Below are 19,622 nucleotides of genomic sequence, written 5' to 3' on the forward strand. Positions count from 1 at the left end.
TGATCTGGAGCCAGTTCGTGCGTAGAATCTACCTTTAGTCCCCATTCCAGTCTTGACACACAGATTGCGAACCATTCTCCCCAAAGCTGGAGAGCCCTGGAAATAACACACGGCACATAAAGACAACCGCATTCCTTGGTATTCAGAGAAGGATAGTAAGGGACAAAGAGACTGTGGAGACACATAGAGAATGAAAGCACCTCATGCAATCCTCAAAACCACCCTGTGAATTAGGTGTTACTGTCACCATTTTGTTGACAAGGAAGGAGAGGCTCTGAAAAAATTCTTTGCCAGCGATCAGAAGCCTTGTATGTGGCAGAACCAGGAAATGAGGCCAGGTCTGCCGGCCTCCAATGTCCGCACACTTCCTCCTGTCCCCGGTGGTCAGGGGGCGGGGCGGGGGGAGGAGCCTGGCATCAGAATGATCTTCAGGATTCCCGGCATTCCACCACCTTGGTTTGAGGCAATCCGTGGTAAATCATTAGCATGAAGGGAGTTTACAGAAACCGAGCCGGTTGACATTTGTTTAATTTTTTATTTGAACATCAAATAGATTGAGAAAAATTGTTTACAAGTGCTTGAGCATCCCGCTGGACTCCTTACTTTTTAAAGGTGCGAAAGAGGTTTACAAGTGTGTTTCATTAAACAAAGCAAAGCTGTAACAAAACAGAATCACATCAGTAATAGTATGCATCTGCGAAAAGGCATATTAAACCATCAGACACAATTTGGCATATAAGCCTTTTCCCATAAAACAAGAGCTCTACATTGAAGAGTAGGTTGTGCACAAAAAGCATTGTTTATAAGCTGTGAGAGAACATAAACTGGCATAATTTCACGTATTAATTCAAGTCTCTATGACCAATGACCTCTCTGTGAATGCAAAGGGGTCCACATCTCAGGCGCCTGCTCATGGGGCTATATGTTGTTTCCAGGGTACACGGCTCTATACAAACACCCTGAAGATGGGTTTGGAATATGGCAGCATTTACATATTTTAAAAGTTCAGGCACATTTGGATGCAAGAAAAAAAAAAAAGAAGAAGAAGAAGAAGAAGAGAAATTGTCCTTGAACCTCTGAAAGACAGTGCAAAATTGAAGTGCCAAAGTAGAGCCAGCGGTTACTTAGAAAACAATGACAAACGACATAGAAAGAGGCCACACTCACTTTAACCCAAATGAGGAGGAGATGCGGCCAGAAACAGAGGAATTACACTAGTGAAAAGATGAATATTTGGGACCACAGTTGAATTTCTTTGCTCCAGCTGCAAGTAAGTTTTCAGGGAGTTCACCTAGGAAGTATGCGGTGTAATCTGGATTGTCCTCCCAAGCCTTGCGCCGAAGGGAAGCGGGATTGCCTCACAAACTACTCTACGATTCTAACTGCCTTCCGAGTAACTCGTTTCCCAAAGCGGATTTGCCTGTGAACATTAGCTACTACTATGGTCCTAGTGATCATTCCCAGCATCCACAGTCCATCTCAGAGTGGGAAAGTATGAATAGGAAGGGATATGCATTGGTTTCATGTAGGGGTACTCTAAACCAAAAGCCTAAATCAGTGGCCATTTCAGTGTATAAGATTTTAATGTAAGAACACCTTCATGTGATCGAGAGTAAATGATCAAGAAGTCCGTTATTTGATCAGCCCTGCAAAAGGCATGGGATACGGCATGGTTAGACAGCCTTGCAAGGTTCAGAGGAAACTCTAACCAATGACTCTACTTCCTTTGAGGCTGGATTTTGCAACCTCTGTAGAGTCTTCTCTTTGGATGAACTAGCTTCTCTGATGGCTGCACATCAGCCTTCCAGAATCATCACTGCAAGCCCAGAGCTAAGCAACGGCCAAAAGAAACTCAGATCGCTAGCTATTCCTTAGACTGTACAGTGGATGATGCCTGGTCTTCCATAGAACTCCAGATGCCATTTTAGAAATGGCTGCCATCCGTAGTTCACAGGGCACGAGAGGGGTACAGAAGCCTGGTGCGTACCCCAAATACCAGTATCCATGTGCCTCAAAATACTTGCAAGGCTCTTATTACTGTATTTCCCACTCTTGAAATTCCTGAACCTACTTCCCCACCCTACCCTAACGCCCAGGTTGATTATATCTTTCAAAACTTAAATTGCCTCAGCATGGCGGGGGTGGGGGTGGGGGGGGAGGAGAGAAGCACATTCCCTACCCCCGACAGCAGTATCAGCTGCAAAGTGTCAGCTGTCCAATAGTGGCACTTCAAAGAAGAATGAAAAGAGATTTCTAAAATTATTTGAATTTTCCTGGGCTAACATTCCAACCATCTGGTGTTCTCTGCCCATTTCAAAGGTAGTAGTATCTTTAACATGAATACAAACACATTAGATGAATAATGTAAAACCCTCCACTTTATTATTGTTTGGATTTAGCTGGTATTACATCATCTATAGTACTAGAATTTTTTTGTCTGTTTTTCTTTTTTTAAAAGAAAATCTAAGTATAAACATTAAAAAGAACCCACTGACCCATTAGGTACTGTCCAAAAATATTACTACTGATATTTTGGTAAAGCAAAATTAGCTGCCCTGAATAATTTTCCTTTGCAGGCATAATCTCTGCTACATAAGATTGTCTATCATTCGATATCCAACAATAGGCATCTGGATTAGTGCTATTTTGTCTACTGTGGATATAAAAGTTGATATGAAATGTGATCTTCATTTAAATGAATAATCACCAGGCCCTAGGTATCAATGACTCCATACATGACAAGGTAGCTATACAAAAAAACTAAATGTTTTTCATTGGTTTTGCATGTTTAACCCAGTCAAATTAAATCCAGAACGGAATTACTACATTCAATTGTCTGATACACAAGCATTGCAATTTCAAAAAAAAAAATATATTATACTATATAAGGTGCTTCTTAAACAAAACAACAACAAAAGAATTATGTTCTAAACACATTCTTAACTGCACATACACAAAATTGCTCCTAAATTCAGATGCACATATATGAAAAAAAACTTGTTTTATTTTTTGGCCCTCCCAGGTTCCCAGTCCTTTGGTGCTCACTTACTAAGTAATCAAAAATGAATGAAATCTACTTTTTGAAATAGGCATCCCAAGAGAAGTCCTAGAAGCTTGACTGGGTTGTTGGCCAACACATCACTTCTCAGTGGGGTTTGAATTATAGACCATGAGGTCACCAGAGGAAACCAAACTTACTTTTTGGCTGAGAAGAAGAGATACACCCTAGTTGCTCTGGGGAAGCAAAGGCCTAGGGTAGGCTGCCCTGTGGCTGGACTGAGCCTTTCTCTTTTAGCCTGCAGGTCAAAGGATTCCTACAGCTCCCCATTCTAGTCTTGCTTTCTTGGCTTATGAATTTTAATGAAATGAGCTTCGGGGGAGTTTTTTTCCCCAAGGCCAAACCCTGGTTTCTGGACGAGCTCTAAACGACCAAGAACGGGTAGAGTCTGACCAGGTCTCAGGCAGCCTGAGGCGTGAGCCTCCAATCCGGGCGTTCTAGCCTCAGTCAGCCGTGTGCTGGGCCAACCAACAGGAAGAACACAGCTGTTTACTGGTGTTCCTTCCAGTCAGGGTGGTGAGAAGAGAAGGGCCACCCATGGATCCCAGGGCAGCCCCACTGTGCCCACAGGGCCTGCCAGGGGCACTCCTGGGTAGAGCTACAGCCCGAGGCAGGGTCATGGTGAACCTTCAGTTTTCTCTGGGTACTGCCCTATTCTCCTCCTGTTCTCTAATATTTACAATGATCATGCACATTCACTGTTGCTCCAAGTGTCCCAGCGCTAAGAGTGTCACCAGGGTGCCCACTGATTTAAACTGCCCTGGTCATACGCTGGGCACTACTACCTGTGATGAATTTACTCTCTGTGTAAGTTACACACCAGGAAGATCTGAGCAGAGCGCCCTCTGCTGGTGAGTGTGAGACCACAGGAGAACGGGGCCTGAAGCTGATGGATGGCAAGTCCTGGCGGAAGAAGGCTTTCTTTCATGAATTGAAAGCAAAAAACAAACCCCAATAATTTATCCCTTAGAAGGAAACTGGTCTATGTGGAGGTGAATTAACTGCGATCAACTTGGTGTTTTCCATAGGTCCATGGGAAGCAAGAATTAACTGGAACCCATGCCCCGCATGTAGTGTTCTCAAAATACCAGTGGAAGAACATGCAGCAGCTCAAGGCGCAGTGTATCAAAGTGACAGAGTTTTGACAATTAGGGGGCCTTCCTCCTCTGTGGGCATCTTGTATTCCTATAGGGCAAATGAGTAGACAATCACTGAAGATTCGGCTCCAGCCATGCAACAGAGCAAAAGCTTTAAGGTATTACTTTAATAAAATAATACGTTGCTATAGGAATACAGGACAACGCCGTAATGAACCCTTGACCTCGCTCTCTCCAAGTCAGCAAGGAAAGGAGCCACTTTCAAGACTCTCCTGTGGCTTTTTCTTAGATCCACTAAAAAGCACTTCACAGCGATGAAACGTCCACTCTCCAGGTCTGGGTCTCAACAAGTAGCTTAAATGCACAGTCACCCAGTCCCAGTGCCTAGACTGAGTTCGGTCATGGAAAGCTACAGAATCCTCATGCTTAGTAATGTAGCAAAGAGAGAAGAGAGAGAGAGAGAGAGTCAAAGAATTTAGCCCTGGAATCCCTTTGGCTGTCCCCCAAAGAAGGCGTGCCACTAAGCACTGAGCAAGCGAACAAATGGCCACTCATATCAGAAAGCCACGGTGGCGGGTGCGAGCTGGAGTGAGCGCGGGCGCGGGACTCTGCGATCGCGATGTACGACGTGGGTAAAAGGCCGCGGGGATTCTCAGGACCTCGGCGTGGCCCCGGAGCTCTCAGACCGTGGTGGGGAAGCTCCCCGCCTCCTCGGTGATGTAATAGGCTTGCAGGGAATGTGACGAAGGGGCGCCCGTGCTGGCCAGCTGGCTCTCGCTCATCTCCTCCATGGGCGCGCTCCCGCCCCCACGGCCGGCGGGGGCGTGCAGGCGGTGCGCGTCCAGCATCTCCAGCAGCAGGTCGTAGAGAGGCACCACGTTCTTGCACTTCATGCTGTAGAGGTGCTCCATGCCTTTGTTGCTGCGGGAGCGGGAGACACGGGGAGGACCACGTTAGCGCCACCCGAGCTCTGGGCCCTGCTGTGACGCCCACCGAGGGCGAGGGAGGCAAACTCCAAAGACACCGGCCAACCTTTCTCGCCCTTTAAAGAGCCGTTTCAGGATCTGCTGGGCAGGTGACTTCCTTCCCCTTCCCCTGACTCAACTGAGGTTCTCTTCCCCTCTATTAGCATCACATCTAAAAAGAGAAGAGGGACCAGACAGCCATGGAGGCGGGAATTTTTTAAAAAGCAAAAAACAAGAGTAGCCTGGGTGGCTCATCGGTTTAGCGGCTGCCATCGGCTCAGGTCTTGGCCCCAGGGTCCTGGGATCGAGCCCCGCGTTGGGCTCCCTGCTGGGGGGGGGGGCGCTGCTTCTCCTGCTGGGGGGGGGGCGCTGCTTCTCCTTCTCCCTCTGCCTGCTGCTCTCACTATTTGTACTATCTCTGTATCAAATAAATAAAACCTTAAAATAAATAAATAAATGCAGAAAACAGTTCAAGGACTTCCCTGTTTCAGACGTTCTAGGCGTTTGCTCATTAATCAGAATAAAATGTAAATTTCTTTCAGGCACTGCAAGGTCTAAGTGACGGAGCTTCTGCCGAACTCTCAGAGCTCCGTCTGCCCTTCTCCCCCGGCTTACGCTTTTGAGCCCAGCCGGCCTTTGTGCTAGAAAGAAAAACGTAATTGAGCTTTTAGAGAAGGAGCTGGAAGAAACGGAGTTCTTCAGTTCCAGACACGGGTGTCTGCACTCGCTGCCCCCTCTGCCTGGGGCCTCTTTCCCCAAACCTTCAAATGCTGCCTCCTCTGAAAGATCTTTTGCTGCCACAGTCGTAGTGACTTCAAGGCCCTATCTATGGCTTTAGCGGTCCTCTGACATTTACTCTGTTTTCCTCCCAGTGCCAGGACAACCTGAAATTCCTCTCCCGACACACGCAGGCTTATTCTTGCCGCGCTCGCATACACCAGCACAGTCAGGGCAAGCTCCCTGCGGGCCAGGGATGTGCCTACCCTGTGGGCCTACAGCAGTGCCAAGAAAGTGCTAGATACTCAGACAACAGGGACAAATGGACACAGGGAAATGTGGGGTAAATGGCATTTCTTCTTTTAACCTCTGTCCTCCCTGTCTTCCCCAAGCCGCAATTCTGCTCTTTCCCACCACCCATGGAAAAGACATAGAGCAGCTCTTATCGATCTTGAGATATTTTAGAAAGAATTATGTATCATGAGGAAACGGGACCAAAAGAGTGCCCTGGAAAAGAGTTGCCTATTTTGGTACCGTCAGCACAAGCTGGAAACAGGCCATGAAAATCCAACATCAGACTGTTCAGGTCTTACAACACTACAACCTAATTACATATCTAAGTGGAGTTTGTTTGTTTGTTTTTCACTTAAAATGCTGTTAATGTGACGAGCCCGCTGGATCTCACACTGTCTTGCTTGTGCAACCTAATGAATACCATTCATAGTCACAAAAAATCTGGTGTTAAGTGTTCTGAGTAACAACATATGGCTTGGGCCAAACATAATAAAACAGAGTCCTGTGATTTAGGCTGGATGTAACAAGGCACCAAAACATTATCGTGTGTGTGTGTGTGTGTGTGTGTGTACACGCACGCACCCCAGTGAGAGAGAGAGAGTATGCGCACAGCTTTCACTAGAAGAGCAGCTTCTCTTCAGCTTTTCACACAATTCAAGCAAACTCTAGAGAGTTCTCGCACTGCTGCTGCCCTGTGTCATACGTTACCAATAAAACGACCAGAGCCCTATCAATTTAGTGCAGATATACTGGGGTTTTAACTAATTAGGCTTGCTACTGCGGAAAAGCAGTGGACAGATTTGAAAATTCAGCAATTCCTACCAGCAATTAAAAACCTTCATCTGCAATATGGTTTCTACGATGTCTTTGACCTTCCTAGCCCCGAGTAAAAGCGAATACATGTCTTCAAGGGGAAATCTAGGAGAGGACTGTTATTCTGACATACCCCCTGCTTCCCTCTTTGTAATATTCATAAAAACAACAGATGGGAAAGGACTGGAAATGTGTACTCTAAATGCAGTCCCCCGCTCTACCTGGCCAAGGTGAGTCCTCTGTTTATGACACCAGATACGCAGGAAGTCCCTGAGAAACAGAGACTTCAATCAATCTCTCTCTTGAACTTTGGCAAGTGCAAGTCATCAAACGGGAATTTTGAATTCACAGGGTAGGAAAATAATCGAGTCCTTCTCATTCATCCATTTACTCACATATTCATGCACTCAGCAATAATGTTGAGCCTACACAATACATAAAATGGGACTGTGGGGGATACAAAGAAAAATAAGATACATTTTTTTTCCAGAAGCTGCCAGTTTTCAGCGTTCTCTCCAGAGAGGGGGACTCTTGGGACTTTGATAGGACAAGCTTCTTGCCACTTGATGCATCATCTCAAGGTTTGAAAGCCCCTTAAAATGTAGCCAACCCTCCACACACCTTGGCTCTTCGCTCACAGCCACTAAGAAAAGAAATGTCATTTCCGTTTCTAGGGTCTGGGTGTAAGCCACACAAACTTCATTCCCCATGGCTACCTGATTCCTAGTCTCATCACGTCTCCTCATTTTTATGGCCTTTCTGGAGTCAAGAATTTTTTCTTTTTTTTTTTTTCTCTACTTTCTTTATCTCTGCCCCACAGGCTGAGTTCTGTTCCTGGGAATAGTATCCACTAAGCTCCTGGCCAGCCACTCTACAGGACTATTTGAAATGGAAATAAGACCGCTTTCTCCTTTTGGCACAGAAAGGTTGCATTTCCTTTGCCTAATATTCTTCCTTCACTCCTATGCAAAATATCTATGGAGTGGTTCCTATGTGCCAAGCACCAAGCTAGGTGGTACTGGGTGCACAGATGATCCAAGATGGACTGCAGTAATTGCCTTACAGAGTTTCTAGTCTAACTGGGGCGGAGAGCAAAATAAAATGGGCAGCAGCAGTCGGGAAGAAGAGGGTGCAAATCCCAACTGGGTGAGGGCTCAGGAGACCCTCCCTGGAAAGAACACCCAAGCCATGATGGATTAGCTTAACGTTCACAAAAATCCACTCCGCGTGCCACATGCCCATGATCTTGACTTTAAGCGTCATTGTGTGACTTGCTGGCCGTGGAACACTAGTCGATGTGACTCAACTAAAAGACGATGAACTTGCCCTCACGGACTTGCTCTCTTGGACCTCTGCCATCACTATGAGAAGAGTATGTCCCAGCTAACCTGCAGGTACAAGGAGGCTAAAAGACCCCCGGAAGCAGAGTCGCCTTGCCAACCTGGAGTCTCCCAGCTGTGCCCGGCCTCCATCAGCTGCCGCACAGATGTGGCAGTGGACCCAGCGGGGGTGGACAGCGCTGCCAGCCAACCTGCAGCCCGCCCATGAGTCAGAGAACAGTCCTTTACGGCCAGGGCTCAGACTCTCAGGAAGCCCACGGAAGTTAAGTAGGGTTAGAGCCCAAGTTATATGAGCAAAATAAAGGGACTAATGCAATGGGAAGCTCCTTCGGGGTTTTAAAGAAAGGAATGACGTGAGTCGATGTGGTATTAGATGGCCACTCTGGCTCTGATGTGGAGAATGGGTTCGGGGGTCAAGACGGAAGGCAGGGAGGTGCATCGGGCGGCCACTGTAGAAATCCAGAAGGAACGCTGGCGGGGATGTGGGCAGCAGCAGGGAGCGGTGGCAAGAAGGGGTCTGAGAGGAATGGAGGAATCACTGTTGACTCTCTCTGAGGCACGAGGCTTGGGGGCGGAGAGTCTCTCAGAATTTCTAAGTGTGCGTTGGGGGAATACGATGCAGGAACCATAAGGGAGGCGCCCGGGGCCTCTGGAGGACAGGTGGGCTCACAGACTGGCCTTGACTGGTGGGACAAAGTGAATGACCAAACACTGCCGTCCTCCCGCAACCCACACATTGCCCACCCCTCCCCCCACGGGGCCTTGTGCAGGCTTCCAACGGAGCACAAATGTCACCTCCTCTAGGAAAGCTCTCCTTCTGCCCCATGCCCTAGCCAGACGGCCTCCTCTGCCCTCACCTTTACGCCCCTCACATGCCGGGAACCGTGCCAAGAGGGCTATCCCGCCTTCAGGCACCGGCACTCTCCAGCCCAGCGGTAACATGTTTGAGGGCTCCCGTTCTGGTGCTCCTGTGGGGAACCCAAGGACGCCTCACCTCATGTGCCTGATGTGGGAGAGGATGAGGAGGAGCTGGGCCAGACGCCGGTGCTGCTGCTGCAGAGTGAGGCCCGCTTTGGCCATCAGATGGATCAAGGTGTCTGTGATCTTGTCCAAGACACGGTGGATATGGTCCTTCTCCTCCAGAGACTTCAGGGTGCTGGACAGAAATGTGTACACTCCTGCATGTGCAGAGAGAGAGAGAGAGCCAGAGACAGAGGATGAGGTCTAGGAGACCGGCAGTGTGTGTGGGACGGACGCCCAGCCAGCACCTTCCCCTGCCCCTGCCCCACGACCCTGCACAGCAGTGGGGAAGTTTGATCTAAGCAACCCTACAAAATTCCTAATCAATATACATGTCTGAGAGGACCAAGAAACCCATCCGGCCTCCTGTGTGGAGCCGACTTCCAGGATTTATCATCAAGATACCCGGGAAAGTCACTGTTTCCTTGGGGCCGTAATGGTGTCACCAGCCACCCCCTCTCTGTCGGGCCTGACACCCACACAAACTCTCCCATTAACGCCGACCACAGCCCGAGAGAGGCATTATTAGTCCTTTTCTCAGGAAGAAACCAAAGGGCAGAGAGGTCCTCAGGACAAAGCTGAGCTGGGAATGAAGCCCCACACGCTGACTCCACGCCTGGTCATTATCAGGGAGACTCCCAGGAGACCCGTGTCACTCTGGTAAGATGCACCGAGAGCGACAAATGATCTGTTCAGTGATTCAGGTCGTTTCTTTCCAAGTAGGATCTAATTTGCTGTTATGTTTCAGGTCAGGCTTAGGGCCTTTTCATCCTCCGCTGAAAGGTTTATGATTGGGGGGGGGCGGTTCTAGAGGACCCTGGGAACTGCTGTTTTTCACTGCCAGGCATGTTTGGGTTTTGTTTGTTTTTCCCCCCAGCTCTTGCCTTTCTCCTGGTGACAGACCCGACTTCTTGGGCCACAGGTAGACTCAGGACCAAAATTAGACAATCAGGTCACTCGTTCTCTGGGACAGTATTAGCCCTGAGCTAGACAATCAGAGCTTTTTCTGGGATTGTATATGGAAGTTGTGAGATGGAAATTCTTCCCTCTAGGTTGTGAACTTGGAGGGGGAGAATATTCGGCTTTCCTATAGTGCACCCCTCCCTGCCCTTGCGTAACGCCCATCTGCAGAACTGAGCTGAGCCGTAGTCAGCAGGGGTGATAGTTACATGGCAGTGGGGAGGGGCCGGCGGGGGAGAATCCTGGCACCAGTCACAAAGTCCCACTCTTACATTGTTTTCCTTTGACCTTGGAACTTCCATAGTCTCCTTTCTAACATTCCCAAATTCCCTTTTTACTTAAGATAGTGGGAGTAGAATGTCCGTCCCTTGTGACTGGAAGAGTCTATTAGAGTTGCGAACTCAGCGCAAGGACCAGAGGAAGGTGAGTGCGAAAGAGATGGGAACAATTCAGAGCAAGAGGAAGACAGGAAGGATCAGTCTTGGGACCACAAGGATGGATTTCCCATCAGGAAAAAACTCAAGAAATAAGGTCCACCTGAATGTACCATGTTACAAGGTACAGACAATGCTATATTTTTCTCCAGGTGATGCATTATATATCTATGTATATAAACACTTTTTGGGGGGTCTTTATGTATATAAACTGTATGTTTATATACACTTTAAGTTTATATATAAATATATAAACATATTTATATATGTTTATAACACCTTATGTATATAAACACTTATTTGGGTCTTAACCTCTGTTGGTTAATATTAACCTCTATTAATCTCTATTGGTTAATTGGGCCCACAAGCCTTCTCCTAAAGAGATTTCTTCTCGTCCTCTTCCTTCCCATTCCTCAATGGTAACCTCAAGTGAAGACCCAAATTTATGAATCCCTGACCCTATACTAGTAATATGGTGATGGTGACAAGTTACTGCTCACAGCGCATCCCGTATTGGATCCTGGGGGAAATACCTCCACCATGGAATCCAAAGTAGACAGAGTTGTAATTGCCCAGAATGGAAAATGGCTGAACTTTAAAACAAATAAAACAGCAACAATAAAACCAGGATGGTTAAGATCTTGGCTTACATGCAGTTGAATAGAATAGTGTAGCTTTTGGTACCCTGAGGCACTTTGAGCCAAAGCAAATAGACCACAGAATGAGTAAGCAACAGACAGGCAGTGAAATAAGAAAGAAATTGCTGGATTCCTTTACCTATGTTCCCTGTGAAGCATTGACAGAAAAATAAAGTGTCCATTAGGAAAAATGCTCATCCAGGCATCCTGGGGTCTGCCTGGAGGAGATGGAGAGCAGGAAAGGGGTGCACCAGCGGGTTGGAGGTCAGAGGCACCTCGGAGCTCCTCCAGCCCCACCTCCCACTTCCCTCTCTGTCATCACACACATCCGAGTGTCATGTCTCCCCACGGCCTTGCATCTGGATGGGTATCCTGGGAACTTGCCCAGGCCACACTGCTGAGTTAAACCAACTCTGATGATGCATTTTCTACCAGTTTCCTCTTTTGTCACCACTGGGGATGCTGGCCTCATTCACCGAAAATACCGTTCTGGTTCAAGGGAACCAAAGACACGAGGAACAAGCAGGGTCCAGGTGACACGCAGCCGCACCTGCTCGTCTCCCACGTGTGCATGCCTAGAGGCTTTCACTAAGGACCTACGTGAGCATGCACTACGATACTTAACAGGGATTCCAAGCCTTATTTTAAGTGTTAATGTTTTAAGTGAGGATATTGCCAGTGGAGAAAGAGTTTTCTTAACACTGACTCTTGGGCTGCAGGCCATCTCAGAATAAGCCTGTTTTTCTACCCCTGTTTTGGCACCAATACAGCTTATCATTTCTTCCTTGTCAACAGTTGCTTCCTTGCTGTGTAAATATACTCTGGAATAAAAATACAGTCCATTGAAATGCCAGTAATGGACAACAGCAGCCACCATCCTTTTGGGCTCTTCTGGCAAAATGTGGCCCATGTTTGCTACCTGTTGCCCCTAAGGAAGACTTTTGTGAAAAACAACAGAAATCCAAAGTCCCAGAATACTTCAGGTGCTCCGGCAAATGAAAAACTGGGCTGCTGGTAATTTCCATATCCCAGGTGGTCTCTGCCACCCTGGACGGCTGCACCACGGTGCCCAGCAGCCCAGCGCCAGTGATCAGACAGTGAGGGCCTTCAGAAATATTCCTGCAACAAGACTGGCTTTGCAACTCCCAGAGCTGCTCCAAATCCCCAAGATGGAAAAAACCAATCTGGATGTCATTATCCAGTCTTAAAATGTTATTAGCAAATCTGAGCTTCTACATACTCTGAATCTTGGCCAACACTGGGAGATGCAGGAAGAGTCTATGGAGAAATCTGGTGGTAGAAAAGAAGGGGGAGAGAAGCCACAAGGACCCCCTCCCCCATACAGAAGAGACTGCAGCCCAATCTCTCTCCCTCTCTTGCTCTCACTGACTCTTGATTCCACTCTCTTCCTCCTCTCATTCTGCTTGGATCTCCTTGTTCTTCCTTCTTCCTTCTTTTCTCCCCATCTGCCTCTTTTACTTGTCCAGATAATGGAGTCTTCTGGAAGCTGCAGGAATGCAGGCATGGGCACTGAGGGCTTATATGCATGTGGTCATGCCCAGAAGGAAGACCTAGCACAACCAACCACGGACCTGCACTGGTGGCACATCTGACTGCTCCGAAGGGAATGACAAGTTCCAAGGCCCACGGCTCAGCAGTTGTTTCAGGACCCAATTCTTCAAAGAAGGACCCGTGTTTTCTCTTCCAAAAGGAAGAAAGTGACAGTAGACTCTGAGAGAATCCTTCACTCTACGGCAGTTTAACCAAATTTAAAAAGAGAGAGAGAGAGACTCAAAGGGTAAAGGTAGCAAAGAAAACTCCTCAAGTCCACAGAGGTAAGTAGTCTGGGCCAGCAAGCTGCCACTGCACTTGCATCAAAAGGGACTTCTCTTTCTATCCTGTTCACCCAGGGATTAGTCCTTAGGTCAGCCTTTAGGCCTTTAACCCTAAAGTAAGCCAAGAGTATGACAGCTCAGAAGTGCCTTCAAGACTGGCAGTTGGATGAGGGCTCCATTGGCTTTGTGCTTCACCTATGACTGCAGTTGGACTGTGCCCTGTGGGGCATTGGGACAGCTCATGGTGGCTATAGCTACTTAATGGGAGAGACTTGTTGGATGTCCTACAAGGTGTGGGACAGTCCCAAAAGACGAAGGATATTTTCTTGAATGTACTAATGAATTAATCCTATTACAAATAAAAATTCTGTAGCAAAAAGTTTTTGCAAGACTGTACACAAGAAGTCCAGTATGCAGGTGTCTATATAGAAGGGGGAAGCTTAAATGGAATACTTTTTCTCAAAATTATTAAAAAATTTATTCACTTGATGTAGCCAATTGAATGTATTACATAAGCTTTCCAACAATATGGTTAGTTGAAATGATTTCAGTGCAGGTGTACAAGTACTACATAAGAAACATACCTGGTTGCAATTTATAGAACAGATTTCTTCTAAACAGAATCAGAATCAACTATTATAAAACAGTGGACATTAATGAAATATTGTGATTTTGCACCTATGTGTTTTTAAATAATTTTGTGGCACAGTAAGAAATCCATTTTGTGAAAAGTACATGTTAAAATTATTTTGGGGTTCTTGTCTTCTGTCTTGGACAGACATTGTCTCCAGGGATTTCCCACAGATTTCTTCATCACCACTTATATGTATTGTTGTTTCTTTTTCCAATTCATCATCACTTCTTCATTGCTTATCCAAAGGAAATTGTCTCTAAGGCCTTTTTAAGTTCTTAAAAGTTATGAGCATTTGAGATCAGATGTGTTTTTGTATAAGAGTGTATTTCAGATATAAGAACATACAGAGACTGAAAGAGAAGGGATGAAATAAGATATTCCATGCAACTAGAAATGAAAAGTAGGCATAGCCATATGACATATGACGTAGTACTTATGTCAGAAAATATAGACTTTAAAATAACAACTTTAACCAAAGACAAAGAAGGGTATTACCTAACAATAAAAGGGTTAATCCAACAAGAGAATATAACATTTGTAAATATTTATGCACCCAAAATAGGAGGGCTAGAATATAGAAAGCAGACATTAACAGACCCAAGGGAGCAATACAATAATAGTAGCGGACTTTAACAACCCACTTACCTAAACAGATATAGCATCCAGACAGAAAATCAGTAAGGAAAGACCAGCCTTAAGCGACATATTAGAGCAAAGGATACAGAGCATTCCATCCAAGAGCAGCAGAATACACATTCTTCTCAAGTGCACATGGAACATTCTCCAAAACAGATCACTTTTTAGACCACAGAAAAAGTCTTGGTAAACTTAAGAGGACTGAAATCATACCAAGCGTCTTTTCTGACCACATTGGTACAAAACTAGAGATGAGTAGAATAGGAAAACTGGAAAAATCACAAATACAGAGAGATGACACAACATGCTACTATAGAACCAATGGGTCAATGAAGAAAAAAAATACCTTGTGAGAAATGAAAATGAAATACAACAGCTCAAAATCTCTGGGATGGAGCAAAAGCAGTTCTAAAAAGGAAGTTCATAGCTATAATGGCCTACCTCAAGAAATAAGAAAAATCTCAGATAAGCAATCTAACTTCACACTGAAGGATACTAGAAAAAAGAACAAATGAAGCCCAAAGTTAGAAAGAGGAAAGAAATAATTAAGATGAGAGCAGATATAAATGAAATAAAAACTAAAACACACAATAAAAAAGACTAATGTAACTAAGAGCTGCTTCTTTCAAAAGATAAACAAAATTGACAAACCTCTAGCTAAATTCACCAAAAAAAAAAGAAAAGAAAAAAGATAGAGGGTGCAGATAAATACAATAAAAAATCAAAGACAAGTTAAAACTCATGCCACAGAAATACAAAGGATCATAAGAGACTATTACAAATAATTGTGTGCCAAAAAATTGGACAATCTAGAAAAAAATAGATAAATTCCTAGAAATGCACAGTCTTCCAAGATTAAATCATGAACAAATAGAAAATCTGAATAGACCGATTATTAGTAAGGAGATTCAATTGGTAATCAAAAAACTCCCAACAAACAAAAGCCCAGGATGAGATGGTTTCACTGATGAATGCTACCAAACATCCCAAGATTTAAGACATACCGTTCTCAAAATCCTCCAAAAAAACTGAAGGGGAAGGAGTGCTCCCAAACCCATTTTATGAGGCTAGCACCACCCTGTTACCAAAATCAAGGACATTACAGAAAAAAAAAAAAAAAAGAAAGAAAGAAAGAAACAAAGAAAGAAAAGAAAAGAAAGGAAGGGTAAGAAAATTGCAGGTCAATATCCCTGGTGAATAGAGATGCAAAATCCTCAACAAAAATATTAGAAAACTAAATTCAATAACACATTAAAAGGATTATCCACCATGATAAAGTCCAGGGATGCAAGGATGATTTAACATCTGCAAAGCAATGTGATGTACCACACTAACAAAATGAAGAATAAAAATCATTTGATCATCTAAATAAATGCAGAAAAAGCGTTTGAAAAAATTCAGAATTCATTTATGATAAAAAAAAAAACCATTCAACACAGTGTGTATAGAGAGAAAGAACCTCAAAATAATGAAGACCATAGGACAAACCCGCAGGTAACATCATACTCAACAGTATGATGAAAAGCTGAAAGCTTTTCCTCTAAGATAAAAAATAAGACAAGAAAGCCCACCCTAGCTACTTTTTTTCAATATGGTATTGGGACTTCTAGCCAGAGTAATTAGGCAAGAAACCAGAAATAAAAGACATCTATATTACAAAAGAAGAACTAAAACTGTTGCTATTTGCAGATGACTTGATACTATATGTAAAAAATACTAAAATCTCCACAAAAAAAAACCTGTTAGAACTAATAGATGAATTCAGTAAAGATGCAGAATACAAAAACAAAATTCAGAAATCTGTTATGCTTCTATAACAAACTGTCAGAAAGAGAAATTTAAAAAAACACTCTCATTTACAACTGCACTCAAAAGAATAAAATCCCTAGGAATTAAATTAACCAAGGAGGTGAAAAACCAGTAATCTGAAAACTATAAGACACCACCACCACCAACAACAACAACAAAAAATGGAAGAAGGGCATTGGTGGTTCAGTGGTAGAATTCTCGCCTGCCAAAAAATGGAAGAAGACACAAATAGCTACATTGATATCCATGCTCATGGAGAGTAAGAATTAAGATTGTCAAAATGCCCATGCTATCCAAAGCAATCTACATATTCAGTATAATCTCTACCAAAAGCCCAATGGCACCTTTCACAGAACTGGAATAAATAATTCTAAACTTTGCATGAAGCCACAAAGGACCCCAAATAGCCAAACCAATCTTGAGAAAGAACATATATCTACTAAGGGGTTAACATTAAAAATATGTGAAGAACTCAAACGACTTATCATCCTTCTACTGAGGTGATTATTTACCTGAAAAGTGAAAAGCCTGTTCATAACCTAATCCTTAAGCAAGATTTACTGTTGCACTAGTATTTGTGAAATCACAGTCATTCAAGTCCTCTTTTAAGTGGTCTCAAAGTGAGAGGGATCACAGTGAAGACAAGTGTTCTTGCCAGAACCCAACATGAGAACACAGTGATCCATCTGGCATCACCATGTACTACTCATGGGTACCCTCTTGGCACAGATGACTATGAGATCATATGCTAATGATTCAGTGATATTTACCACTTTAGTATAATTTTTAATGAAATCTATTAAAAATCCTAAAAGGTAAATACTTGGTATGTCAATACTTCAAGCTGACTCAAAGGACAAGTCCTATAATGACTTCACATGGTGAAATTGATGAACTGACTTAATTGACTTGAGAGGAAATCTTAAATTTATACTTAAAATAATTTAAGTGACAGCCATGTGTCTTGGTTTTTTATTGAAGTATAATTGACATACAATATTATATTATTCTCAGATGTAGAACATAGTAATATGGTACTTACATAGATTATGAAATGATCACCATGACAAATCTAATTACCATCTGTCACCATGCAAAGTTTTTACGATATTATTGACTATATTCCCTGTGATGGATACTACATCCCTGTATCTTGTTAATTTTATAACTGTTAAGACTGTGCTTCTTAATTTCCTTGACCTGTTTCATCCATCTCCCCAACCCCCTCCCTTCTGGCAACCACCAGTTTGTTCTCTGTACCTATGACTCTGTTTCTGTTGTTTATTTGTTCATTGTTTTGCTTTTTAGATTACACATATAAGTGAAATCCTATAGTATTTCTCTTTCTTGGACTCCTTTAATTTGGTATAATATCCTCTAGGTCCATCCATGTTGTTGCAGATGGTAAGATCTCATTCTTCTTTATAGTTGAGTAATATTCCATTGTGTGTATACACAAACACACAAAACACACACACAGTTCTGTATCTCACATCTTCTTTATTCATTCATATATGGGTGGACATGGACACTTGGGCTGCTTCTATGTCCTGGCTACTATAAATAATGTTGTGATCAACGTAGGGATGCATATGTCTTTTTGAATTAACATTTTCATTTTCTTTGAATGCCCAGAAGAAGAAATGCTGAATCATATGGTTGTTCTATTTTTAATTTTTAAAGGAACCTTCATACTATTTTCCACAGTAGCTACACCAATTTACATTACCACCAACAGTGCACAAGGGTTGCCTTTTCCTCACAGTCTAACATTTATTATTTCTTGTCTTTCTGATAGTAGCCACTATGAAAAGAGTGAGATCGTAACTCACTGTGGTTTTAATTTGTATTTTCATGATGATTCAGGATGTCGAGCATCTGTTCTTGTGCCTGTTGGCCATGTGGATGTCTTTTTTGGAAAAATGTCTATTCAGGTCCTTTGCCCATTTTAAAAATTGGATTGTTTGTCTTTTGCTGTATATGTTTTCTACCTTGGATATTAAATCTTTATTGGATTCTTCATTTGAGAATATCTTCTCCTAGTCAGTGGGATGTCTTTTCATTTTGCTGATGGCTTCCTCCACTATACAAGAGCCTTTTAATTTAATGTTGTCCTGTTCGTTTGTTTTTGCTTTTGTTGTCCTTTCCTGAGGAGACAGATCCAAAAAAAAAAATACTAGACCGATGTCAAGGCAGCTATAGCCATGTGTTCTTCTAGGAATTTTATGATTTCAGGTCTTGAATCCATTTTAAGTTTATGTTATATAGGGTATAAGAAAGTGGTCCAGTTTCATTCTTTTGCATGTAGTTTTTATATATTAAATTGCAGTTATATGGGAGATTGGGAAAAATGAGTGAAGGGGAGAAGGAGATACATGTTTCCAGTTATAGAATGAATAGATCACAGGAATAAAAGGCACAGAATAAGGAACACAGTCAATGATATTATAATAGTGACATATGAGGACAGATGGTAGCTACACTTGGATGAGCATAGCATATGTATAAACCTATTGAATCACTATATTTTACACCTGAAATTACTGTAATATTGTGTGTCAACTATACCCAAATTAAAAAATGGCAGTTTTTAATATTTGTAGTAAATTGTATCCTAACCTTATACCTTTTTAGATGATTCCATTATGGGTCTATGTTTTGCTTAAAAGCCTTATTTTGGTTAGTTATACCTGTAATGTATAAAGGAAGCACCGGGGTTCTGATTTTTGTATTCCTCAAACGGTCAACTACTAGGTTTCTGAGGTCAAGAAGAAGATATTCTGAAGGGACATTTGATGGAAAATGTGCAGCCCATCTATTACAGAGGGATTTACTCACAAGGTTCCATGCAGAACTCCCAGTCCTAGTAGCTGGCCTGGTCTCAGAAGGCCTTGGGGGTTTCATTTTTTCCCCCCCAGAGAAGGTAGGCCAAAACAATCTGCATAAATTCTTTTCCCTGGACCTTACTTTTTCTTGCTTGGCATTTTAGGGGTAATGAGTGACAACACAGAGCAGGAAGCAAGTCTTACATGTTGGAGCAGACTGTGTTTTCCAAAGGTGACCACAACAATATTTCCCATTCAACATGCTTCTCTATGATATGATGCCTGCACGCCTCCCCTAGAGATGCCCAAGCTATGCCCTCCCTTGAGTCTGGGTGGACCTGTGACTTGCTTGTAATTAAAAAAATAAAAATGGACTGGAAGTGATGCTGTGTGACTTCTAAGGGACTATCACACAAGGCCATGCAGATTCTGCCTTGTCAGCTGGGACACTGGCTTCTGGAGCCCTTGCCACCCCTAGAAGGGGCAGTGCACCAGGCTGTGGGGGAGCTAGGGGGAGAGATCACAGATAAGCCCCTTCACTGACAGC

The 19,622-nt window shown here is 43.6% G+C and overlaps 1 protein-coding gene across 3 annotated transcripts in view; it reads right to left on the bottom strand.

The window, feature by feature from the left end:
* Positions 1 to 515: 515 nt before the first annotated feature.
* ESR1 (estrogen receptor 1) overlaps positions 516 to 19,622 on the bottom strand; it is a 408,797-nt gene continuing 389,690 nt past the window's right edge. For all 3 annotated transcript variants that reach the window (XM_044243919.1, XM_044243928.1, XM_044243911.1), the window contains exons 8-9: positions 9,279 to 9,462; positions 516 to 5,076 (exon numbers count right to left, since the gene is read on the bottom strand). In XM_044243919.1, the coding sequence (XP_044099854.1) occupies positions 4,836 to 5,076; positions 9,279 to 9,462 (425 nt within the window). In that variant the 3' untranslated portion in view covers positions 516 to 4,835. The remainder of the gene's footprint in view (positions 5,077 to 9,278; positions 9,463 to 19,622) is intronic.

The sequence above is a fragment of the Neovison vison genome, chromosome 1 (assembly GCF_020171115.1).
Source record: "Neovison vison isolate M4711 chromosome 1, ASM_NN_V1, whole genome shotgun sequence".
Classification (NCBI taxonomy): domain Eukaryota; kingdom Metazoa; phylum Chordata; class Mammalia; order Carnivora; family Mustelidae; genus Neogale; species Neogale vison.